The sequence below is a fragment of the Scyliorhinus torazame genome, chromosome 9 (assembly GCF_047496885.1).
Source record: "Scyliorhinus torazame isolate Kashiwa2021f chromosome 9, sScyTor2.1, whole genome shotgun sequence".
Lineage (NCBI taxonomy): Eukaryota > Metazoa > Chordata > Chondrichthyes > Carcharhiniformes > Scyliorhinidae > Scyliorhinus > Scyliorhinus torazame.
Window position 1 is genome coordinate 24,733,304 of NC_092715.1, and position 26,480 is coordinate 24,759,783.

The following is a 26,480-nucleotide window of genomic DNA, read 5'->3' on the forward strand; positions in this document are numbered from 1 at the left end:
AGCCGGAAGTAATCAGACCCCCGTCCATTCGTGGCCACACTCGCCATCGGAGCCCTATACAGCAACCGTACCCATCTGATATACCCATCTCCAAAGCCAAATCTCCTCAGCACCTCCACAAATAATCCCACTCCACTCTATCAAATGCTTTCTCAGCGTCCATCGCCACCACTATCTCTGCTTCCCCCTCTGGTGGGGGCATCATCATTACCCCTAGCAGCCTCCGTATATTTGTGTTCAGCTGTCTCCCCTTCACAAACCCAGTTTGGTCCTCATGAACCACCCCCGGGACACAATCCTCTATCCTCGTTGCCATTACCTTGGCCAGAATCTTAGCGTCTACATTCAGGAGGGAAATGGGCCTATAGGACCCGCATTGCAGCGGGTCTTTTTCCTTCTTTAGGAGGAGCGATATCGTTGCCTCTGACATAGTCGGGGGCAGCTGCCCCCTTTCCCTAGCCTCATTAAAGGTTCTCATCAGTAGCGGGGCCAGCAAGTCCATATATTTCCTATAGAATTTCACTGGGAATCCGTCTGGTCCCGGGGCCTTCCTCGCCTGCATGCTTCCAATCCCTTTCACTACTTCCTCCGTCTCAATCTGTGCTCCCAGTCCCGCCCTCTCCTGCTCCTCCACCTTAGGAAATTCCAGCTGATCCAGAAAGCACATCATTCTCTCCTTCCCTTCCGGGGGCTGAGCTTCATATAATCTTTCATAAAATGCCTTGAACACTCCATTCACTCTCTCCGCTCCCCGCTCCATCTCTCCCTCCTCATCTCTCACCCCCCCTATCTCCCTCGCTGCTCCCCTTTTCCTCAGTTGGTGGCCCAGCAACCTGCTCGCCTTCTCCCCATATTCGTACTGTACACCCTGTGCCTTCCTCCATTGTGCCTCTGCCTTACCCGTAGTCAACAAGTCAAATTCTACATGTAGCCTTTCCCTGTACAGTCCCTCCTCCGGTGCCTCCGCATATTGCCTGTCCACCCTCAAAAGTTCTTTCAACAACCGCTCCCTTTCCCTACCCTCCTGCTTTCCTTTATGTGCCCTGATAGATATCAGCTCCCCTCTAACCACAGCCTTCAACGCCTCCCAGACCACTCCCACCTGAACCTCCCCATTGTCATTGAGTTCCAAGTACCTTTCAATACACCCCCTCACCCTTAAACACACCCCCTCATCTGCCAATAATCCCATGTCCATTCTCCAGGGTGGGTGCTGTTCTTTTTCCTCCCCTATCTCCAGGTCCACCCAATGTGGAGCGTGGTCCGAAATAGCTATAGCCGTATACTCCGTCCCCGTCACCTTCGGGATTAGTGCCCTTCCCAAAACAAAAAAGTCTATCTGTGAATAGACTTTGTGGACATAGGAGAAAAACGAAAACTCCTTACTCCTAGGTCTACCAAATCTCCAGGGGTCTACTCCTCCCATCTGCTCCATAAAGTCCTTGAGCACCCTAGCTGCAACCGGCCTCCTTCCGGTCCTGGACCTCGATCTGTCCAGCCCTGGGTCCAGCACCGTATTAAAATCTCCCCCCATTACCAACTTTCCCGCCTCTGGTTCCGGGATGCGTCCCAACATACGCCTCATAAAATTGGCATCATCCCAGTTCGGGGCATATACGTTCACTAAAACCACCGCCTCCCCTTGCAATCTGCCACTCACCATCACGTTTCTGCCCCCACTATCCGCCACTATGGTCTTTGCCTCACACATTACCCGCTTCCCCACTAATATAGCCACCCCCCTAGCCCCGAATGAAACACCTGCCCCACCCATCCCTTGCGAATTTTGACCTGGTCTATCAGTTTCAGATGCGTCTCCTGCAGCATGACCACATCTGCCTTAAGTTTTTTTAGGTGTGCGAGTACCCGTGCCCTCTTAATCGGCCCGTTCAGCCCTCTCACATTCCACGTGATCAGCCGGGTTGGGGGGCTCTTTACCCCCCCCCCCCCCCACTTGTCGACTAGCCATCTCCTTTTTCAATCCAGCTCCTCACCCGGTTCCCACGTAGCCGTATCTCCCCCCAACGGCGCCCTCCCGCCCCGACCACCCCACCCCATACCAGCTCCCCCTTCTCCCCAGCAGCAGCAACCCAGTTAACCCCCCCCCCCCCCGCCCCCCGGCTCTATCCCTTTCTAGCATAATTGCACCCCCCATGTTGCTCCCAGAAGTCAGCAAACTCTGGCCGACCTCGGCTTCCCCCCGTGACCTCGGCCCCCACTGTGCGAGACCCCCTCCTTCCTGCTTCCCTGTTCCCGCCATGGTTACCATAGCGCGGGAACAAAGCCCGTGCTACCCATTTGGCCCCGCCCCCAATGGCCGGCGCCCCCAGCTCCCCATCCTCCACCCCCACTCCCCCACGACATGGGGAAGAGAGAAAAGTTACAGGGTCGCAGGATTAACAACTTCGGAAATCATCTCTTCCCCCATTTCCCCCCCCTTCACCCCACGTAATCACCCCACCACTTTGTCCCAAACGTTCTTTTTCTAGCCCGCTTGTTCCAGTTTCTCCTCGACAATAAATGTCCACGCCTCTTCTGCCGTTTCAAAGTAGTGGTGTTTACCTTGATGTGTGACCCACAGTCTTGCCGGCTGCAGCATTCCAAATTTAACCTTCCTTTTGTGCAGCACCGCCTTGGCCCGATTAAAGCTCGCCCTCCTTCTCGCCACCTCCGCACTCCAATCTTGATATACGCGGATCACCGCGTTCTCCCACCTACTGCTCCGGGTTTTCTTTGCCCATCTGAGGACCATCTCTCTGTCCTTATATCGGAGAGATCTCACCACTATGGCTCGAGGAATTTCTCCAGCCCTCGGTCTTCGCGCCATAACTCGATAAGCTCCCTCCACCTCCAACGGGCCCGTCGGGGCCTCCGATCCCATTAACGAGTGAAGCATCGTGCTCACATATGCCCCGACGTCCGCCCCTTCTGCACCTTCGGGAAGACCAAGAATCCTTAAATTCTTCCTCCTCGCATTATTCTCCAGCACCTTTTGTGTTGTGCCTCGTGCATCTCTGTCTTCACCACCAGGCCCTGTATTTCGTCCTCATTCTCAGCAGCCTTTGCCTTCACGACCCGAAGCTCCTGCTCCTGGGTCATTTTGCTCCTCCTTTAGCCCTTCAATTGCCTGTAATATCGGGGCCAACAGCTCCTTCTTCATCTACTTTTTGAGTTCTTCCACACAATGCCGCAGGAACTCTTGTTGGTCAGGGCCCCATGTTAAACTGCCACCTTCCGACGCCATCTTGCTTTGTGCCTGCCTTCCTGGCCGCTGCTCTAGAGGATCCACCGCAATCTGGCCACTTTTCTCTCCTTTTTCCATCCGTGTCCAGGGGGGATTCCCTTCTGGTTTCCCACACAGTGTTTTTAGCCGTTAAAATTGCCGTTGGGGCTCCTATTAAGAGCCCAAAAGTCCGTTCCACCGGGAGCTGCCGAAACGTGCGACTTAGCTGGTCATCGCCGCACCCGGAAATCTGGTGAGGATTTTAACGAGGCTAGAGAGAGGGGAATCCTCCCCCCACCAATGTCGCAGGCCTTGATTTCACTCATTCTTAAACAAGAGAAGGATCCGGAGCAATGTGGGTCATATAGGCCGATTTCGCTTTTGAACGTAGATGCTAAGCTGCTGGCTAAGATTTTGGCCACTAGGATAGAAGACTGTGTCCCGGGGGTGATAGGGGAGGACCAAACTGGATTTGTTAAGGGTAGACCGCTCAATGCTAATGTTCGGAGGCTTTAAATGTAATTATGATGCCCTCAGAAGGAGAGGAGGCGGAGGTGGTGGTAGCGATGGACGCGGAGAAGGCTTTTGATCGGGTGGAGTGGGAGTATCTGTGGGAGACGCTGGGAAGGTTTGGGTTTGGTGAGGGCTTCATCGACTGGGTGCGATTGCTCTACCAGGCGCCTGCAGCGAGCGAGGGCACGAACCGGGGTCGGGGTATTTTAAGCTACGCCGAGGGACGAGGCAGGGGTGCCCCCTCTCCCCGTTGCTGTTCACTCTGGCTATAGAGCCGCTGGCCATGGCGCTGAGAGCATCAGGGAATTGGCAGGGGCTGGTTCGGGGAGGGGGTGGAACATCGGGATTCGCTTTACGCGGACGATCTGCTCTTGTACATTTCGGACCCGGTGGAGGGGATGGGGGAGGTTATGCAGACCTTGGGGGGATTTGGCAGGATTTCTGGGTACAAATTGAACATGGGAAAAAGTGAATTGTTCGTGATCCAGGCAAGGGGGCAGGAGGGAGACTGAAGGAGCTGCCACTCAGGATGGTAGAGAGGATCTTTCGCTACCCGGAAATGGGAGGCATTACACAGGCTCAACCTAACCTGGCTGGTAGGGCAAATGGAAGGGGACTTTAAAAGATGGGCTATGCTCCCGCTATTGTTGGCGGGGAGGGTACAGACCGTGGAAATGACGGTCCTCCCCAGATTTCTGTTTGTCTTTCGGTGCCTCCCCATCTTCATCCCTAAGGTCTTTTTCAAGCGGGTGAACAAGATTATTTTGGGCTTGGTGTGGCCGAATAAAATCCCGCGGGTGAAGGAAATGCTGTTGGAGCGCAGTCGAGGGGAGGGTGGGTTGGCGCTGCCGAACTTCTGCAACTACTACTGGGCGGCGAACATAGCGATGATCAGGAAGTGGGTATTGGGGGAGGGGTCGGCATGGGAGCGGTTGGAGGCGGCGTCATGCAAAGGCGCCAGTTTGGGAGCGCTGGTAACGGCACCTCTGCCGTTCCCGCCGGCCCGGTGGTGGTGGCGGCATTGAGGATCTGGGGGCAGTGGAGGAAATACAAGAGGGTGTAGGGTGCGTCGGTCTGGACCCCGATTTGTAATAACCACAGGTTCGCGCCGGGCAGGATAGATGGCGGGTTCTGGAGTTGGCAGAGAGCAGGAATTAGACGGATGGGGGATCTATTCAGAGACGGGAGTTTTCCCAGTCTGAAGGCGCTGGAGGACAAGTTCAAGCTGCCGCCGGGGAATGGTTTCAGATATTTACAAGTGCGGGACTTTCTGAGGAAACGGGTGTTGGCTTTCCCGCTGATGACGCCACGGGGGATACAGGACAGAGTAGTCTCTGGTATCTGGGTGGGGAGGGGAAAGTGTCGGATATCGATCAGGAGTTGTTGCAGGCGGAGGAGACCCCGGTGGAGGAACTGAAGGGCAAGTGGGAGGAGGAGCTAGGTGGGGAGTTAGAGGCGGGTCTGTGGGCGGACGCCCTCAGCAGGGTTAATTCCACCTCATCATGTGCCAGGCTCAGTCTAATACAGTTTAAGGTGGTACACCGGGCACACATGACAGCGGCGAGGATGAGCAGGTTTTTCAGAGTAGAAGATAGATGTGCGAGGTGTGCGGGAAGCCCAGCAAACCATGTCCACATGTTTTGGCAGGATTTTGCGAAAGCAATGTCCAGGGTGCTAGACACAAGAGTGGTGCCGAGTCCGGAGGTAGTGATCTTTGGAGTGTCAGAAGATCCGGGAGTTCACGGGGTGAAAGAGGCCGACGTTCTGGCCTTTGCCTCCCTGGTAGGGATTTAAAAAGAGGGGGAGCTGAGAGTCAGAGCGGAGATTTAAAAAGAGGGGGAGCTGAGAGTCAGAGCGGAGATTTAAAAAGAGCGGGAGCTGAGAGTCAGAGCGGAGATTTAAAAAGAGCTGGAGCTGAGAGTCGGAGCAGAGATTTAAAAAGCGCGGCAGAGGGGCTGGGAGGAAGCAGCCAGTACAGGGATCCCCTGTGGTCGTTCCCCTTAGTAACAAGTATAACGCTTTGGATACTGTTGGTGGGGACGACTTACCAGGGGTAAGCCATGGGGTACAGGTCTCTGCACAGAGTCTGTCCCTGTTGCTCAGAAGGGAAGGGGGGAGAGGAGTAGAGCATTAGTCATTGGGGACTCCATAGTTAGGGGGATAGATAGGAGGTTCTGTGGGAACGAGAGAGACTCGCGGTTGGTGTGTTGCCTCCCAGGTGCCAGGGTGCGTGATGTCTCGGATCGTGTTTTCGGGATCCTTAAGGGGGAGGGGGAGCAGCCCCAAGTCATGGTCCACATAGGTACCAACGACATAGGTAGGAAAAGGGATAGGGATGTAAGGCAGGAATTCAGGGAGTTAGGGTAGAAACTTAGATCCAGGACAAACAGAGTTATTATCTCTGGGTTGTTACCCGTGCCACGTGATAGCGAGACGAGGAATAGGGAGAGAGAGGAGTTGAACACGTGGCTACAGGGATGGTGCAGGAGGGAGGGTTTCAGATTTCTGGATAATTGGGGCTCATTCTGGGGTCGATGGGACCTCTACAAACGGGATGGTCTACACCTGGACCAGAGGGGTACCAATATCCTGGGGGGGAAATTTGCTAATGCTCTTCGGGAGGATTTAAACAAGTTTAGCAGGGGCTTGGGAACCTGAATTGTAGCTCCAGCATACAGGAGGTTGAGGGTAGGGAGGTCATGAGTAAGGTTTCAAAGTTGCAGGAGTGTACCGGCAGGCAGGAAGGTGGTTTAAAGTGTGTCTTCTTCAATGCCAGGAGCATCCGGAATAAGGTGTGTGAACTTGCGGCATGGGTTGGTACCTGGGACTTCAATGTTGTGGCCTTTTCGGAGACACGGATAGAGCAGGGACAGGAATGGTTGTTGCAGGTGCCGGGGTTTAGATATTTCAGTAAGCTCGGGGAAGGTGGTAAAAGAGGGGAGGGGTGACATTGTTAGTCAATTCCATTGCGTTTACTTTAGTGATGGAAAGGGATAGGTATATACCGCAGGGCAAGAGTTATATCTGGGGGAAAGGCAACTATGATGCGATGAGACAAGACTTGGGATGCATCGGATGGAAGGGAAAACTTCAGGGGATGGGCGCAATGGAAATGTGGAACTTGTTCAAGGAACAGCTACTGCGTGTCCTTGATAAGTATGTACCTGTCAGGCAGGGAGGAAGTGGTCGAACAAGAGAACCGTGGTTTACTAACGAAGTCTTACAACACCAGGTTAAAGTCCAACAGGTTTGTTTCGATGTCACTAGCTTTCGGAGCGCTGCTCCTTCCTCAGGTGAATGAAGAGGTCTGTTCCAGAAACAACATATATAGACAAATTCAAAGATGCCAAACACCAGGGATGGTGCAGGCGGGAGGGATTCAGATTTCTGGATAACTGGGGCTCTTTCTGGGGAAGGTGGGGCCTCTACAGACAGGATAGTCTACATCTGAACCTGCGGGGCACAAATATCCTGGGGGGGAGATTTGTTAGTGCTCTTTGGGGGGGGTTTAAACTAATGCAGCAGGGGCATGGGAACCTGGATTGTAGTTTTAGGGGAAGGGAGAATGAGAGTATAGAGGTCAGGAGCTCAGATTTGACGTCGCAGGAGGGGGCCAGTGTTCAGGTAGGTGGATTGAAGCGTGTCTACTTCAATGCCAGGAGTATACGAAATAAGGTAGGGGAACTGGCAGCATGGGTTGGTACCTGGGACTTCGATGTTGTGGCCATTTCGGAGACATGGATAGAGCAGGGACAGGAATGGATGTTGCAGGTTCCGGGGTTTAGGTGTTTTAGTAAGCTCAGAGAAGGAGGCAAAAGAGGGGGAGGTGTGGCGCTGCTAGTCAAGAGCAGTATTACGGTGGCGGAGAGGATGCTAGATGGGGACTCATCTTCCGAGGTACTATGGGCTGAGGTTAGAAACAGGATAGGAGAGGTCACCCTGTTAGGGGTTTTCTATAAGCCTCCAAAAAGTTCCAGCGATGTAGAGGAAAGGATTGCAAAGATGATTCTGGGTAGGAGCGAAAGCAACAGGGTAGTTGTTATGGGGGACTTTAACTTTCCAAATATTGACTGGAAATGCTATAGTTCGAGTAGTTTAGATGGGTCTGTTTTTGTCCAATGTGTGCAGGAGGGTTTCCTGACACAGTTTGTTGACGAGGCGAGGCCATATTGGATTTGGTTTTGGGTAATGAACCAGGCCAGGTGTTGGATTTGGAGGTAGGAGAGCACTTTGGGGACAGTGACCACAATTCGGTGACGTTTACGTTAAGGATGGAAAGGGATAAGTATACACCGCAGGGCAAGAGTTATAGCTGAGGGAAGAGTTATAGCTGGGGGAAGGGAAATTATGATGCCATTAGACGTGACTTGGGGGGGATAAGGTGGAGAAGTAGGCTGCAAGTGTTGGACACACTGGATAAGTGGGGCTTGTTCAAGGATCAGCTACAGCGTGTTCTTGATAAGTATGTACCGGTCAGGCAGGGAGGAAGGTGCCAAGCGAGGGAACCGTGGTTTACCAAGGAAGTGGAATCTCTTGTTAAGAGGAAGAAGGAGGCCTATGTGAAGATGAGGTGTGAAGTTTCAGTTGGGGCGATGGATAGTTACAAGGTAGCGAGGAAGGATCTAAAGAGAGAGCTAAGACGAGCAAGGAGGGGACATGAGAAGTATTTGGCAGGAAGGATCAAGGAAAACCCAAAAGCTTTCTATAGGTATGTCAGGAATAAGCGAATGACTAGGGACAGAGTAGGACCAGTCAAGGACAGGGATGGGAAGTTGTGTGTAGAGTCTGAAGAGATAGGCGAGATACTAAATAAATATTTTTCGTCAGTATTCACTCAGGAAAAAGATAATGTTGTGGAGGAGAATGCTGAGCTCCAGGTAAATAGATTAGATGGCATTGAGGTACGTAGGGAAGAGGTGTTGGCAATTCTGGACAGGCTGAAAATAGATAAGTCCCCGGGACCTGATGGGATTTATCCTAGGATTCTCTGGGAGGCCAGGGAAGAGATTGCTGGACCATTGGCTTTGATTTTTATGTCATCATTGGATACAGGAATAGTGCCAGAGGACTGGAGGATAGCAAATGTGGTCCCTTTGTTCAAAAAGGGGAGCAGAGACAACCCCGGCAACTATAGACCGGTGAGCCTCACGTCTGTAGTGGGTAAAGTCTTGGAGGGGATTATAAGAGACAAGATTTATAATCATCTAGATAGGAATAATATGATCAGGGATAGTCAGCATGGCTTTGTGAAGGGTAGGTCATGCCTCACAAACCTTATCGAGTTCTTTGAGAAGGTGACTGAACAGGTAGACGAGGGTAGAGCAGTTGATGTGGTGTATATGGATTTCAGCAAAGCGTTTGATAAGGTTCCCCACGGTAGGCTATTGCAGAAAATACGGAGGCTGGGGATTGAGGGGGATTTAGAGATGTGGATCAGAAATTGGCTAGCTGAAGACAGAGGGTGGTGGTTGATGAGAAATGTTCAGAATGGAGTTCTGTCACAAGTGGAGTACCACAAGGATCTGTTCTGGGGCCGTTGCTGTTTGTTATTTTTATCAATGACCTAGAGGAAGGCGCAGAAGGGTGGGTGAGTAAATTTGCAGACGATACTAAAGTCGGTGGTGTTGTCGATAGTGTGGAAGGAAGTAGCAGGTTACAGAGGGATATAGATAAGCTGCAGTGCTGGGCTGAGAGGTGGCAAATGGAGTTTAATGTAGAGAAGTGTGAGGTGATTCACTTTGGAAGGAAAAACAGGAATGTGGAATATTTGGCTAATGGAAAAGTTCTTGAAAGTGTGGATGAGCAGAGGGATCTAGGTGTCCATGTACATAGATCCCTGAAAGTTGCCACCCAGGTTGATAGGGTGGTGAAGAAGGCCTATGGAGTGTTGGCCTTTATTGGTAGAGGGATTGAGTTCCGGAGTCGGGAGGTCATGTTGCAGCTGTACAGAACTCTGGTACGGCCGCATTTGGAGTATTGCGTACAGTTCTGGTCACCGCATTATAGGAAGGACGTGGAGGCTTTGGAACGGGTGCAGAGGAGATTTACCAGGATGTTGCCTGGTATGGAGGGAAAATCTTATGAGGAAAGGCTGATGGACTTGAGGTTGTTTTCGTTAGAGAGAAGAAGGTTAAGAGGAGACTTAATAGAGGCATACAAAATGATCAGAGGGTTAGATAGGGTGGACAGTGAGAGCCTTCTCCCGCGGATGGAAATGGCTAGCACAAGGGGACATAGCCTTAAACTGAGGGGTAATAGATATAGGACAGAGGTCAGGGGTAGGTTCTTTACGCAAAGAGTAGTGAGGCCGTGGAATGCCCTACCTGCTACAGTAGTGAACTCGCCAACATTGAGGGCATTTAAAAGTTTATTGGATAAACATATGGATGATAATGGTATAGTGTAGGTTAGATGGCTTTTGTTTTGGTGCAACATCGTGGGCCGAAGGGCCTGTACTGCGCTGTATTGTTCTATGTTCTATGTTCTAATGCTTGGAATGCGAGCATTAGCAGGTGATTAAATCTTTACAGATCCAGAGATGGGGTAACCCCAGGTTAACATCGCGCAACAATCACCAGGCAGGAATGTTCCCTTCCAGTCGGGGAACACCTCAGCAGTCAAGGGCATTCAGCCTCTGATCTCCGGGTAAGCGTTCTCCAAGGCGGCCTTCAGGACCCGCGACAACGCAGAATCGCCGAGCAGAAACTTATAGCCAAGTTCCGCACACATGAGTGCGGCCTCAACCGGGACCTGGGATTCATGTCGCATTACATTCATCCCCCACCATCTGGCCTGCGAAATCCTACCAACTGTCCTGGCTTGGTACAATTCACAACCTCTTTAACCTGGGGTTACCCCATCTCTGGATCTGTAAAGATTTAATCACCTGCTAATGCTCGCATTCCAAGCATTGTTTGGCATCTTTGAATTTGTCTATATATGTGTTTCTGGAACAGACCTCTTCATTCACCTGAGGAAGGAGCAGCGCTCCGAAAGCTAGTGACATCGAAACAAACCTGTTGGACTTTAACCTGGTGTTGTAAGACTTCGTACTGTGCTCACCCCAGTCCAACGCCGGCATCTCCACATCGTGGTTTACTAAAGCAGTTGAAACACTTGTCAAGAGGAAGAAGGAGGCTTATGTAAAGATGTGACATGAAGGTTCAGTTAGGGCGCTCGAGAGTTACAAGTTAGCCTGGAAGGACCTAAAGAGAGAGCTACGTAGAGCCAGGAAGGGACATGAGAAGTCTTTGGCAGGTAGGATCAAGGAAAACCCTAAAGCTTTCTATAGATATGTCAGGAATGAAAGAATGACTAAGGTAAGAGAAGGGCCAGTCAAGGACAGTAGCGGGAAGTTGTGCTTGGAGTCCGAGGAGATAGGAGAGGTGCTAAATGAATATTTTTTGTCAGTATTCACACAGGAGAAAGACAATGTTGTTCCCTTGTTCAAGAAGGGGAATAGAGACAACCCCGGTAACTATAGACCAGTGAGCCTTACTTCTGTTGTGGGCAAAATCTTAGAAAGGTTTATAAGAATAGGATGTATAATCATCTGGAAAGGAATAATTTGATTAGAGATAATCAACATGGTTTTGTGAAGGGTAGGTCGTGCCTCACAAACCTTATTGAGTTCTTTGAGAAGGTGACCAAACAGGTGGATGAGGGTAACGCAGTTGATGTGGTGTATATGGATTTCAGTAAAGCATTTGATAAGGTTCCCCACGGTAGGCTACTGCAGAAAATACGGAGGCATGGGATTCAGGGTGATTTAGCAGTTTGGATCAGAAATTGGCTAGCTGGAAGAAGACAAATGGTGGTGATTGATGGGAAATGTTCAGACTGGAGTCCAGTTACTAGTGGTGTACCACAAGGATCTGTTTTGGGGCCACTGCTGTTTGTCATTTTCAGAAATGACCTGGAGGAGGGCGTAGAAGGATGGGTGAGTAAATTTCCAGATGACACTAAAGTCGGTGGAGTTGAGGACAGTGCAGAAGGATGTTACAAGTTACAGAGGGATATAGATAAGCTGCAGAGCTGGGCTGAGAGCTGGCAAATGGAGTTTTATGCAGAAAAGTGTGAGGTGGTTCATTTTGGAAGGAATAACAGGAAGACAGAGTACTGGGCTAATGGTAAGATTCTTGGTAGTGTGGATGAGCAGAGAGATCTAGATGTCCATGTACATAGATCCCTGAAAGTTGCCACCCAGGTTGAGAGGGTTGTTAAGAAGGCGTACGGTGTCTTAGCTTTTATTGGTAGAGGGATTGAGTTTCGGAGCCATGAGGTCATGTTGCAGCTGTACAAAACTCTGGTGCGGCCGCATTTGGAGTATTGCGTGCAGTTCTGGTCGCCGCATTATAGGAAGGATGTGGAAGCATTGGAAAGGGTGCAGAGGAGATTTACCAGAATGTTGCCTGGTATGGAGGGAAGATCTTATGAGGAAAGGCTGAGGGACTTGAAGCTGTTTTCGTTAGAGAGAAGAAGGTTAAGAGGTGATTTAATTGAGGCATACAAGATAATCAGAGGATTGGATAGGGTAGACAGTGAGAGCCTTTTCCCTCGGATGGTGATGTCTAGCACGAGGGGACATACCTTTAAATTGAGGGGAGCTAGATATAGGACAGATGTCAGAGGTAGGTTCTTTACTCAGAGAGTAGTAAGGGCGTGGAATGCCCTGCCTGCAACAGTAGTGGACCCGCCAACACTAAGGGCATTCACGTGGTCAATGGAAAGACATATGGACAATAAGGGAGTAGTGTAGATGGGCTTTAGAGTGGTTTCACAGGTCGGCGCAACATCGAGGCCCGAAGGGCCTGTACTGCGCTGTAATGTTCTCTGTTCTATGTTCAATGGTAGCCCGGAGTCGGATCCTTTTAATGTGGAGGGACTCGAAGTCCCTGAGTTTGGAGACTTGTGTCAGTGATATGGCTGGGTTTCTCGAGCTGGAGAAAATAAGGTTTGCCTTGAGGGGGTCAATGCTGGGGTTCTCTCGGAGGTGGCAGCCGTTCGTCGACTTTCTCGGGGAAAATTGAAATGTCGGCAGAAGCAGCATTCCGAAGGGGGGGGGGGGGCGGGTAGGTGCAATATGGTTGAGGGATTACAGAAGGGGTCGGGTGCGAAATTCCTATTTTACCATGTTGATGTTTATGTTATTATTACTGCTTCTGTTATTGTTATAAAAATTTTGCAAATACTTCAATAAAAATATTTTTTTTTAAATGAAAATGCTCCCAGCTTCCCACATACAGCAGGACGAGCACACCATGGCTTTGAGCTCTCCTGCCATGACTTACCCTTTAAATTAAAAGTTTGGAAGAAACTCAAAATCAAATAATCAATTATTCTAGGGCTCTTATTCCCTGGTCATCGTTAAAAAGAATATCGCCCTTACAAACTATAGATCAGAAGATATAGACCTTACATGCTACAAGCGCTAAAAGCAATAAATATTTACTTTACCGTACTCAGCAAATCAGCTGCTTCCACTTGCTCCACATCACTTTTGAACCCTGAGGTCAACTCAATGGAGTGACGGTGGCATAGTGGTATTGTCACTGGACTAGTAAGCCCGAAATCCCGGGTAATGCTTTGGGGACAAGCGTTCAAATCCCACCACTGCAAATGGTGAAATTTGAATTCAATAAAAATCTGGAATGAAAAGTCTAATGATAACCATGAAACCATTGCCGATTGTTGTAAAAACCCATCTGGTTCACTAACGTCCTTTAGGGAAGGAAATCTGCGCCCTTACCCGGTCTGGCCCGCATGTGACTCCAGACCCACAGCAATGTGATTGACTCTTAACAGACTCTCAAGGGGAATTAGGGATGGGCAATGTGGTGAATGTAAATACAGTTAATTCACCAGTTATGTTCTATGTTATTAACCCTGTGGGTTTTATCTGTGGGCCATTGTATGGCTTCACCCACAGGGGGAGATGTTGGAGGCTGTACAGGCTCCACCCCTTTGAAGGAGTATAAGAGTAGCTGGCCTGTGGGACTGTCCTCAGTATGTACCAGTCGCAGGCTGGCAAAGTTGATATTTAATTAAAACCACTGTTTTACTCCGACACGAATCCTTGAGTGAATTGATGGTTGCATCAAGCAATAATTGCTGGCACAGCCTGCGACGCCCACGTCCAATGAATGAATAAAAAACTCATGGGCTCCGAACTCCAAGCTGTCACTCCGCTGCCACTCTCACTCTTTCTCGCTCCTTTATCCTCCCAGCCCCACTCTCAGTCTCGCTCTTTCTCACGCTCCCTTATCCTGCAGGCTCCGCTATCTGTCTCGCTCTTTCTCACGCTCCCTTATCCTGCCGGCTCCGTTCCCTGTCTCGTTCATTCTCACGCTCCCTTATCCTGCCGGCTCCGTTCTCTGTCTTGCTCTTTCTCACGCTCCCTTATCCTGCCGGCTCCGTTCTCTGCCTCGCTCTTTCTCACGCTCCCTTATCCTGCCGGCTCCGCACTCTGTCTCGCTCTTTCTCACACTCCCTTATCCTGCAGGCTCCGCTATCTGTCTCGCTCTTTCTCACGCACCCTTATCCTGCCGGCTCCACTCTCAGTCTTGCTCTTTCTCACGCTCCCTTATCCTGCTGGCTCCGCTCTCAGTCTCACTCTTTCTCACGCTCCCTAATCCTGCTGTCTCCGCTCTCAGTCTCGCTCTTTCTTACGCTCCCTTACCCTGCCGGCTCCGCTCTCTATCTCGCTCTTTCTCATGCTCCCTTATCCTGCTGTCTCCGCTCTCAGTCTCGCTCTTTCTCACGCTCCCTTATCCTGCTGGCTCTGCTCTCAGTCTCGCTCTTTATCACACTTCCTTATCCTGCCAGCTGCGGTCTCTGTCGCGCTCTTTCTCACGCTCCCTTATCCTGCCGACTCCACTCTCAGTCTCACTCTTTCTCACGCTCCCTTATCCTGCCGACTCCACTCTCAGTCTCGCTGTTTCTCAGGCTCCTTTATCCTGCGGGCTCCGCTCTCAGTCTCGCTCTTTTTCACGCTCCCTTAAGCTGTGGGCTCTGCTCTCAGTCTCACTCTTTCTCACGCTCCCTTATCCTGCCGGCTCCACTCTCAGTCTTGCTCTTTCTCACGCTCCCTTATCCTGCCGACTCCACTCTCAGTTTCGCTCTTTCTCACGCTCCCTAATCCTGCTGTCTCCGCTCTCAGTCTCGCTCTTTCTTACGCTCCCTTATCCTGCCGGCTCCGCTCTCTATCTCGCTCTTTCTCATGCTCCCTTATCCTGCTGGCTCTGCTCTCAGTCTCGCTCTTTATCACACTTCCTTATCCTGCCAGCTACGTTCTCTGTCTCGCTCTTTCTCACGCTCCCTTATCCTGCCGACTCCACTCTCAGTCTCGCTCTTTCTCAGGCTCCTTTATCGTGCGGGCTCCGCTCTCAGTCTCGCTCTTTTTCACGCTCCCTTAAGCTGTGGGCTCTGCTCTCAGTCTCACTCTTTCTCACGCTCCCTTATCCTGCCGGCTCCGCTCTCAGTCTCACTCTTTCTCGCGCTCCCTTATCCTCCTCTCGGCTCCGCTCTCAGTCTCGCTCTTTCACACGCTCCCTTATCCTCTCGGTTCCGCTCTCAGTCTCGCTCTTTCTCGCGCTCCCTTATCCTCCTCTCGGCTCCGCTCTCAGTCTCGCTCTTTCTCACGCTCCCTTATCCTCTCGGCTCCGCTCTCAGTCTCGCTCTTTCTCATGTTCTTTAATCCTCCTGCTGTCTCCGTCCTCAGTCTCGCTCTTTCTCACGCTCCCTTATCCTGCTGTCTCCGCTCTCAGTCTCGCTCTTTCTCGCGCTCCCTTATCCTGCTGTCTCCGTCCTCAGTCTCGCTCTTTCTCACGCTTCCTTATCCTGCCGGCTCCGCTCTCAGTCTCGCTCTTTCTCACGCTTCCTTATCCTGCCGGCTCCGCTCTCAGTCTCGCTCTTTCTCACGCTTCCTTATCCTGCCGGCTCCGTTCTCTGTCTCGCTCTTTCTCACGCTTCCTTATCCTGCTGTCTCCGCTCTCAGTCTCACTCTTTCTTGCGCTCCCTTATCCTGCTGTCTCCGCTCTCAGTCTCGCTCTTTCTCACGCTTCCTTATCCTGCTGTCTCCGCTCTCAGTCTCGCTCTTTCTCACGCTCCCTTATCCTGCCGGCACCGCTCTCAGTCGCGCTCTTTCTCACGCTCCCTTATCCTGCGGGCTCCGCTCTCAGTCGCGTTCTTTCTCACGCTTCCTTATCCTGCCGGCTCCGCTCTCAGTCGCGCTCTTTCTCACGCTTCCTTATCCTGCCGGCTCCGTTCTCTGTCTCACTCTTTCTCACGCTTCCTTATCCTGCCGGCTCCGCTCTCAGTCGCGCTCTTTCTCACGCTTCCTTATCCTGCCGGCTCCGTTCTCTGTCTCACTCTTTCTCACGCTTCCTTATCCTGCCGGCTCCGCTCTCAGTCGCGCTCTTTCTCACGCTTCCTTATCCTGCCGGCTCCGCTCTCAGTCGCGCTCTTTCTCATGCTCCCTTATCCTGCTGTCTCCGCTCTCAGTCGCGCTCTTTCTCACGCTTCCTAATCCTGCCGGCTCCGTTCTCTGTCTCACTCTTTCTCACGCTTCCTTATCCTGCCGGCTCCGCTCTCAGTCGCGCTCTTTCTTACGCTTCCTTATCCTGCCGGCTCCGCTCTCAGTCGCGCTCTTTCTCACGCTTCCTAATCCTGCCGGCTCCGTTCTCTGTCTCACTCTTTCTCACGCTTCCTTATCCTGCCGGCTCCGCTCTCAGTCGCGCTCTTTCTCACGCTTCCTTATCCTGCCGGCTCCGTTCTCAGTCTCGCACTTTCTCACGCTCCCTTATCCTGACGGCTCCGCTCTTTGTCTAGCTCTTTCTCACGCTCCCTTATCCTGCCGGCTCCGCTCTCAGTCTTGCTCTTCCTCACGCTCCCTTATCCTGCGGGCTCCGCTCTCAGTCTTGCTCTTCCTCACGCTTCCTTATCCTGCCGGCTCCGCTCTCAGTCTTGCTCTTCCTCACGCTCCCTTATCCTGCCGGCTCCGCTCTCAGTCTCGCTCTTTCTCACGCTTCCTTATCCTGCCGGCTCCGCTCTCAGTCTCGCTCTTTCTCACGCTTCCTTATCCTGCCGGCTCCGCTCTCAGTCTCGCTCTTTCTCGCGCTTCCTTATCCTGCTGTCTCCGCTCTCAGTCTCGCTCTTTCTCACGCTCCCTTATCCTGCGGGCTCCGCTCTCAGTCTCACTCTTTCTCGCGCTTCCTTATCCTGCTGTCTCCGCTCTCAGTCTCACTCTTTCTCGCGCTTCCTTATCCTGCTGTCTCCGCTCTCAGTCTCGCTCTTTCTCACGCTTCCTTATCCTGCCGGCTCCGCTCTCAGTCTCACTCTTTCTCGCGCTTCCTTATCCTGCCGGCTCCGCTCTCAGTCGCGCTCTTTCTCACGCTTCCTTATCCTGCCGGCTCCGCTCTCAGTCGCGCTCTTTCTCACGCTTCCTTATCCTGCCGGCTCCGCTCTCAGTCTCGCTCTTTCTCACGCTTCCTTATCCTGCCGGCTCCGCTCTCAGTCTCACTCTTTCTCGCGCTTCCTTATCCTGCTGGCTCCGCTCTCAGTCTCGCTCTTTCTCACGCTCCCTTATCCTGCTGGCTCCGCTCTCAGTCTTGCTCTTCCTCACGCTCCCTTATCCTGCCGGCTCCGCTCTCAGTCTCACTCTTTCTCGCGCCCTTTTATCGTCCCACCTCCGTTGCTTTTCCTGTGATTACACGCTTTGATAATCCCATCATGGCAGCTGGGGAAATTTAAATTTAATTCATAATTTAAAACATATAGAATATAAAACTAGTCTCCGTAATGGTGACCATGAAACTTAATTGATTTTTGTAAAAACCCATCTGGTTCACTAATGTCCATTAGGGAAGGAAACCTACTCTGACCTTCTTCATGTGGCACCAGGGAGGAGGTGGGGGTCAGTGGGGGAGGGGAGAGAGGGGGGAGCCGCGGTGGGTTTGTTCCCTTGCTGAACATTAAGGACAACCTTCCTGACCGAGTGGGGGGGGGGGGGGGGGGGGGTGCAATTGAGGCCCGTAATTGGCTAATCAGTGGTGGTGGGTGGGTTCTACACCACTTTGAGAAGCCGGAGTTTAAAAAAAAAATTTAGAGTACCCAATTCATTTTTTCCAATTAGGGGGCAATTTAGTGTGGCCAATCCACCTAGCCTGCACATCTTTGGGTTGTGGGGGCAAAACCCACGCAAACACGGGGATAATGTGCAAACTCCACACGGACAGTGACCCAGAGCCGAGATCGAACCTGGGACCTCGGCGCCGTGAGGCAGCAGTGCTAACCACTGCGCCACCGTGCTGCCCCTGGGAGCCGCACAGTTAATACTGGGGACCTCCTCGTGGGTTTGGTGGGGTCTGGCCCTCCTAGTTGGGGACCCTATGATGCACGGGGAGGCTCTCTTGGCGGCAAGAGCAACTCCCACGGAACCCCCCCCCTCACTCTCTCCAGGGCAACAACCTCCCACCCTCACTCAACGCCATGACCTCCATGTCTAGTGTCAGCAAGCCAAACCCCGGTTGGCTCAGTTCTGGGGCATTCCCCATGATGTTGGCTCCGGGTTCTATAGTCTCAGCAGTGCCCCCTGCTGGGATTGAAGAGCCACCTGAGTATCCTGCAGATTTCGGGGGTGGGTTGTCTACTCTTAAAAGGACAGAAGTCCAGAAACTAGCATTGGGTCTCCTGGAGATGGCCCTGGTGGGGTCCCCCCCCCCACACCCCCTCTCCCCCGCCGGCCTTCCTGCCCACCACTGAGACAACCACTTGCCACCCTTAAATTCAGCCCAATAAAACCACCATGTAGGACGTACTACTGACGATATGAGCGCCACAGTTAATGCTTTCTGTATTTGGATTTACAGTCTGCCTCGCAATCGACGTCCAAATTAGGGGTTCCCAGAGATGGGCATGAACATCGGGAACCACCTCATCCCCTACAACACCCACGCACAGGTAAAAAACCAGCCGCCATTGTTCTGAAATTTAAGTCTGCAGTGATTGTGTACGTTGTCTTCAGCTTTGGGATGTGTGCGGTGGGGGCGACTGGGTGGAGCGTTGGTGGGCTAGAGGTGTGGGTGGGGGTGGGCATTGCCTTGTAGGTGTTGAGTTGTGCAGAGCTTTGGTCACACCCCATCCTGAGGAACTGTGTTCAGCACCGGGCACCTCAGCTCAGTACAGGTATATTGCTCTTGTCGCAGATGCAATGTGTATTCACCATGCAGGTGCAACTATATAGAAGGTGGCATGTGTTGCTGGAGTTGTATAGATCCCTCGTAAGACAGCAAGCGGTGTATTGTGTATAGTTTTGGCCTCCGTACACAAAGAAGGACATAGTTGCCACAGAGGGAGTGCAACACAGGTTCATCAGACTGATTCCTGGGTCCGATGAGAGAGATCAAGGAGACCGGGCCTTTATTCGCTCGCATTTAGAAGAATGAAATGTAATTTCATTGAAACGTACAGAATTCCTGCAGGGCGGGGCAGCATAGATGCAGGAAGGATGTTTCCCCTGGCTGGGGTGAGTCTAAAACCAGGGGACACAGCCTCAGAATAAGGGACAGACCATTTAGGACTGAGATGAGGAGGAATCTCCTCATTCAGAGGGTGGCATACCTTTGGAATTATCTTTGGAATGCTCTCTGGTGAATCAAACACCATTTCCCTTGCATGAATCCATGTTGACTCCGACCAGTTCTACTACTACTTTCCAAATGCCCAGTTATCACATCCTTGAATAATAATCGCTTATTGTCACAAGTGGGCTTCAATGACGTTACTGTGAAAAACCCCCAGTCGCCACATTCCGACACCTGTTCGGGGAGGCCGGTATGGGAATTGAACCCGCGCTGCTGGCCTTGTTCTGCTTTACAAGCCAGCTGTTTAGCCCACTGTGCTAAACCGGCCCCAGATTTATAATAGATTTTAGCACTTTCCCGGCTGCAGAACAGATCTGTGGTCTCTTGTTTTCTCTCTCCCTCCTTTCTTAAACCGTGAGTTACATTTGCTACCTTCCAACCCGCAGGCACTGTTCCAGAATCAATAGAATTTTGAAAGATGACCACCAATGCATCCAGCACCTCAGTCAACACTCAAGCATGTGGATCGTGTTTCAGTCCCATTATTTTCCCCAGAACTACATGTCATGATATGCAGACATGCAGATAATGATATACAGACAGGCACAGACAGGCAGCTAATGGACACAGAGAACAGGACATGACCAATGAGCAGGCAGGACACTCAGGGGTGGTATCTCACTATAAAAGGCACAAGGCACTCACACTCCGCCTCTTTCCACTGATGAACATCTAGAGAGTGAGTCAGGGTGTATGTACAGTATCACACCTCCAGCACGTGGCTAAGAGCTAGTCTGGATTCAGTCAGACTGAGTAACCACACTTAGGTTAGCAGAGAGTCGAACTCATAGAGAACTGTGCTAACTGTGCTACAGGTTCAATAAATCAGATTGAACTAACTTCAAGGTCTGGAGTATCTTTTGGTTAAAGCTGCATCCGGTTGCAGCCTGTGTTATCCCAGAGTACATAACACGACACTACTTTTTTACTGATACTAATTTCTTTCAAGCCCTCAATCTCACCAGTCCCTTGGCTCCCGAGTACTTCAGGGAGGTCTTTTGTACCTTCCTCTGTGAAGGCAGAAAACAAAATATTTGTTTCATTTCCCTGCCATTTCCTATTTCCCCCATGATAGGTTCTCCCGTCTGTCTGCAAAGGGCAACATTTGTTCTCATTGACATTTTTCTTTTTACATAACCATAGAAGCTTTTACAGCCTGTTTTTATGTTTCTCGCTAGTTTTCTTTCATATTCAATTTTCTTTCTCTTTCTTCAGCAATTTCCTGGTTATCCTTTGCTGAATTTTATAATGCTCCCAATCCTCAAGCTTACTACTTCTTTTGGCAACTTTCTCAGCCTCTTCCTTGATCTGTAGAATCTTTAATTTCTCTTGTTAGCCATGGTTAGAACACTCCTCTTGTTGTGCCCGAAAGGAATGTAGTTTTGTTGCAAACCATGTATTAATTCTTTCAATGTTAGCCATTGCCTGTTTACCGTCATACCTTTTGATGTCACTGACCAATTTACCTCCGCCATCCCGCCTCTCAAAGCTTCATAATTTCCCTTGTTTAGATTTAGGTGTGCAGGTCCACAGGTCACTGAAAGGGGCAACACAGGTGGAGAAGGTAGTCAAGAAGGCATACGGCATGCTTGCCTTCATTGGCCGGGGCATTGAGTATAAGAATTGGAAAGTCATGTTGCAGCTGTATAGAACCTTAGTTAGGCCACACTTGGAGTATAGTGTTCAATTCTGGTCGCCACACTACCAGAAGGATGTGGAGGCTTTAGAGAGGGTGCAGAAGAGATTTACCAGGATGTTGCCTGGTATGGAGGGCATGAGCTATGAGGAGCGGTTGAATAAACTCGGTTTGTTCTCACTGGAACAACGGAGGTTGAGGGGCGACCTGATAGAGGTCTCCAAAATTATGAGGGGCATAGACAGAGTGGATAGTCAGAGGCTTTTCCCCAGGGTAGAGGGGCCAATTACTAGGGGGCATAGGTTTAAGGTGAGAGGGTCAAGGTTTGGAGTAGATGTACGAGGCAAGTTTTTTACACAGAGGGTAGTGGGTGCCTGGAACTCGCTACCGGAGGAGGTGGTGGAAGCAGGGACGATAGTGACATTTAAGGGGCATCTTGACAAATACATGAATAGGATGGGAATAGAGGGATACGGTCCCAGGAAGTGTAGAAGATTGTAGTTCAGTCGGGCAGCATGGTCGGCACGGGCTTGGAGGGCCGAAGGGCCTGTTCCTGTGCTGTACATTTCTTTGTTCTTGTTCATTGTTCTAAAGACACTGGGCTGAATTCTCCGTAGACCGACGTCACAATTGCGATCGGCGATCGGGCGGAGAACGGATTCCAACTCCAGAATCGGGGCCGGGTCCTCGACGGCGCGAGGCAGCAGTGCCAACCACTGCACCACCGTGCCGCCCCCACCCTGTTCCTTCCTGCCGCACTGATAACCCTTTCCCCCCCCTTGCCATCCTGCTCTCTTACCCTCTTTTGTTCGCTACATTTTCCTGCACCCCCACTATTTAGTCCGAAGCCCTTTCTGTTGCCCGGGTTATGCTGGTGATCTAATCAAAGTGTTGAAAATGATTCAAGGGGCAGGTGGGATAGATAAAGAGAATCGAATTGATCTGTTGGGCAAGTTCGGACCAAAGGGGCAGCGCCTCAACATTAAGCCAGGCTGTCCCGAGGCGATAGTGTGAAGCAGTTCGTCACACAAGGGGAGGGGGAATCTGGAACTCCAAGCCGGAGGTCGGTAGGGTTTTGTTTGGGTTGGCGTAAGAGCCCAATGGTGAATGGACGCAGAGGGAGAAAAGGTTGACAGCGTTAGAAAATGCACATCACTGCCTGGTGGACAACCTGCCTCCTGACCAGCGAATCCAATAATTCCCCTCCAAAGCTGAAGGCAAGCTTTCCTGTGAGATTAGTGTGAATGATGAGAAGGGGAGGGAGAAATGAGTTGTTTTCAGTGAGAATTAAGTCGGGCATGAACACCCACGCGGATAATTGCTGAGGTAAACATGTGCAATATTGTTTTGGTCGGCGGCGGGGTGATGTCATTGAATTGACTGGAAACTTAAACGAGTCAGCAATAAAATCAGAGCTGGAAACCCGAAGCTTCGTGTGAAAGTTCAGGTATGGGTGTAGCAGCCTCTCACACTCACTGATGGACAACACGCAGCATTGGGCTCCCTCTGGTGGAGCTTCTGGGTGCCTCAGTAAGTGGCGGCGGCGTGATGTTCACTCAGAGAGTCTGAGTTGCTGTGGCAACATGCACTTTAGACAGCAGTCTGGAGCTGGGGATAGTGATGGCAGAGGCTCAGTCTTTCTTCCCACCACGGGGCTGACCAGCAATTTCTCCCACTCTCACCATCCGCCATTGGCCTGTCTTGGAAGGAACTGCAGGTTATGAATATACCTTGGTTGAGCAGCACGGTGGCGCAGTGGGTTAGCCCTGCTGCCTCTCGGCGCTGAGGTCTCAGGTTCGATCCCAGCCCTGGGTCACTGTCCGTGCGGAGTTTGCACATTCTCCCCGTGTTTGCGTGGGTTTCGCCCCCACAACCCAAATGATGAGCAGGGTAGGTGGATTGGCCGCGCTAACTTGCCCCTTAATTAGTAAAAGTTAATTGGGTACTCTGAATTTTTTTTAAAAAGGAAAAAAAAAAAGAATGTACCTTGGTTGACCGTCAGGTTCTGGGGTGGGACTGAAACCCGGGGCGCCTGGCTCCAAGGCGGGAACGCTACCTCCCGCGTCACCAGATCTCCTCACTGTCCGTGAGAATCTGAGCTCAGCAGCCCAGGTACACATCAGTTTCCAGTCTGTGCACAGTTCGCTGGCCTCAACCTGGGCAAGAGTGCAGGTTCTCAAACTCAGGAGTAAGGCAAGGAGATTCAGTTAGGGTCCTCATTCCTGCTCTCCATCTCCACTCGTGAAAATGCATTCCCAAACCTTCTAGACTCTTGGAGCCTCCAAGACTGCTGCCTCCAACAGGCCGGTGGACTCAATGATCTAAGTTTCCTCGCATTGAGTCTCTCTCTCTCTCTCTCTTCCCCCCCCCCCCCTCCCCCCCCTCCGCCTCCCCCTGTTCCCACTCAGCTCTGTTAGCCTCTAGCTCAGTGTTTGTGACTTTCAGTTTTGGTCCCCTTATCCAAGGAAAGATATACTGCCATTGGAGGCAGTCCAGAGAAGGTTCACTAGATTGATCCCGGGTATGGAGTAATTTTCTTATGGGAAGTGGATGAGTAGATTGGGCCTGTACTCATTGGAGTTTAGGAGAACGAGTGGCGACTTTATTCAGATGTAGAGGATTCTCCGGGAGGGGTTCAACAGGGTCGATGCTGAGAGGTTGTTTCCCCTTGTGGGAGAGTCTAGGCCCAGAGGGCATAATCTCAGAGTGAGGGGGTCGCCCATTTCAGACAGAGATGAGGAGGAATTTCTTCTCTCAGGGGGCGGTGAATCTGTGGAATTCTTTACCGCAGAGAGCTGTCGAGGCCGGGTCGTTAAGTATGTTCGAGGCTGAGACAGACAGATTTTCAATCAGTGAGGGAATCGAGGGTTATGGGGATAAGGCGGGAAAGTGGAGTTGAGGATTTTCAGATTAGTCAGGACCTCACTGAATGGCTGAGCAGACTCGATGGGCCGAACGGCCCACTTCTACTGCTGGGTCTTATGCTCCTATGATTTCTCTTTTGCTGTTGACTGCAGTAGAGAACTCCAAGAGTTAGGGGCTGGTTTAACACAGTGGGCTAAACAGCTGGCTTGCAATGCAGAACAAGGCCAGCAGCGCGGGTTCAATTCCCGTACCAGCCTCCCCCAACAGGCGCCGGAATGTGGCGACTAGGGGTTTTTCGCAGTAACTTCATTGAAGCCTACTCGTGACAATAAGCGATTTTCATTCATTCATTGGGTTTCCATCCTCGATACCTCTCATATTTCTCAATATGTGGAGATAATGGAGTTTGACTCTAAAAAAAGATCCATGTCTACCAGCCAATGGTGCTTACATCATTTCTCCTTGATTGTGAGGAATGGACAACCTACCAGTGTTACCTAAAGCAACTAGATACAAACCCCTTTTGCTGCTGAAGATCTATCTGCAACATCAAATGACAGAACAAAATCCCCAACACCGAGCTTCTTGCAAAGAGCTGCAAATCTGGCAGATCTGCTAATCAAGATTGGCTTTGACGTCACATATGAGATGACAAGAGGATGACCGGAGTAAGGGTGCCGACTGCAGTTGTATAGACCATTGGTGAGACTGCACCTGGAGGGTTGTACACAATTTTGATCTCCTTACCTAAGAAAAGATAAAGAAAGATATTGCGCAGGGTGGCACAGTGGTTAGCACCACTGTTAAACAGCGCCAGGCACCCAGGTTCGACTCCGGCCTTGGGTCACTGTCTTTGTGGAGTTTGCACGTTCTCCCCGTGTCTGCGTGGGTTTCCTCCGGGTGCTCCGGCTTCCTCCCACAGTCCAAAGATGTGCAGGTTAGGTGGATTGGCCATGCTAAATTGCCCCTTAGTGTCCAAAGATTAACTGGGGTTGCGGAGGAGTGGGCATAGGTAGGGTGCTCTTTCAGAGGGTTGATGCAAACGTGATGGGCTAAATGTCCTCCTTCTGCACTGTAGGGATTCTATGATTCGATGAAATTTGCCGGAAAATGAATGCAAGAAAGGTTCATTAAACCCATTCCTGTGATGGAGAGACTGTCTTATGAAGAAAGCTTAAATAGACTGGACTTTTATTCTCTGGATATTAGAAGAATGAGAGGTGGTCTCATTCAAACTTACAAAATTCTTACAGGCCTTGACTAGGTGGATGCAGGAAGGATGTTTCCCCTGGCTGAAGGGAAAACAATCTCAGGATGCGAGGTTGGCCATTGAGGACTGAGATGAGGAGGAGTTTCTTCACTCAGGGGGTTGTGAATCTTTGGAATTCTCCACACGGAGGATGGTAGAAGCTCAATCATTAAGCATCTCCAGAACAGAGATTGATAGATTTCTAAAATTTAAAGGAAAAGGGGATAGTCCAGGAAAATGTTGTTGAAGAAGATCAGCCATAATCTCATTGAATGGTACAGCATGCTCGAAGGGCTGAATGGCCTACTCCTCCTATTTCTTATGTTCGTATGACACCAACCTAGACTACTAAGGACTGGCCTCTTTTGCAGAACACACCTCTGTCTAAAGCGACAGGAGAATCCACCTTCGGTTTTCAGTCCGCATGTTGTATTTTTATATATTTGCGTTGACTCAAAGCAAGACAGAGATGATACTCGCTTTTAAGTGAGCAGGAACTATTTTTTTTTACAGAGTTGTGTACCATGCTTTAAAATATCTGCTCCATGTTTCGAGCAGCTTCCAGCTCTTTCTCTGGTGTCTGTTTACTTACCTCTGAGTCAACACCCAAGCTTAATCAGTCAAGCACAGTGAGTATAGATCAATTAGCAGACTCACATAATCAAACGCATAACAACTGAGCACTAATCTACCCATTCGGCAGACCAGTTAGCCTAACATCAGTAGTCAGGAAAATGCTAGAGTCTATTATAAAGGATGCAACAACGGGACACTTAGAAAATATCAACGTGATTAGGTACGGAAAAGGAAATCATGTTTGATAGACCCGCTGGAGTTTTGTGAGGATGTAATGAGAATAGTTAAGGGAGAACCAGTGGATGTGGCGTATTTAGATTTTCGGAAAGCTATGAGCAGCCCGATTCACCTATCACCAGCTCTATATCATCTCCACCCCCCCCCCCCCCCCCACCACCACCACCACCCCCACCCCCGACTGCACCCCCACACTGCACCTCAGGCCATAACTCTAGAATTTGGGGGCAGAAGCAAAGGGCACATGTGGAGGGAGTTTGAGTGAGTAAATGCAGCCCTGCACTCGCTGGGCACGGTTGTGAATATTGTGCAGTTGTAAAGCATAAAAGCTTCCATCACAAAACTGCCATACCTTTGGGTAAGAGCCCCTGAATGTTGTTCTATTCATTCAACGGACGTTGGCATCGCTGGCTAGACCATTATTTATTGTCTATGGCCAGTTGCCCTTGAGCAGGTGGTGGTGAGCTGACTTCTTGAACCTCCGCAGTTCACGAGGCGTAGGTACACCCACAGTGCTATTAGGGAGGGAGTTCCAGGATT

General features: G+C 50.8%; 1 protein-coding gene across 6 annotated transcripts in view; it reads left to right on the forward strand.

Moving 5' to 3' along the window:
* Positions 1-26,480, forward strand: part of LOC140429121 (hepatocyte growth factor activator-like) — a 128,908-nt gene that overhangs the window by 10,879 nt on the left and 91,549 nt on the right. For all 6 annotated transcript variants that reach the window (XM_072515714.1, XM_072515718.1, XM_072515713.1 and 3 more), the window contains exon 2: positions 18,604-18,694. In XM_072515714.1, the coding sequence (XP_072371815.1) occupies positions 18,604-18,694 (91 nt within the window). The remainder of the gene's footprint in view (positions 1-18,603; positions 18,695-26,480) is intronic.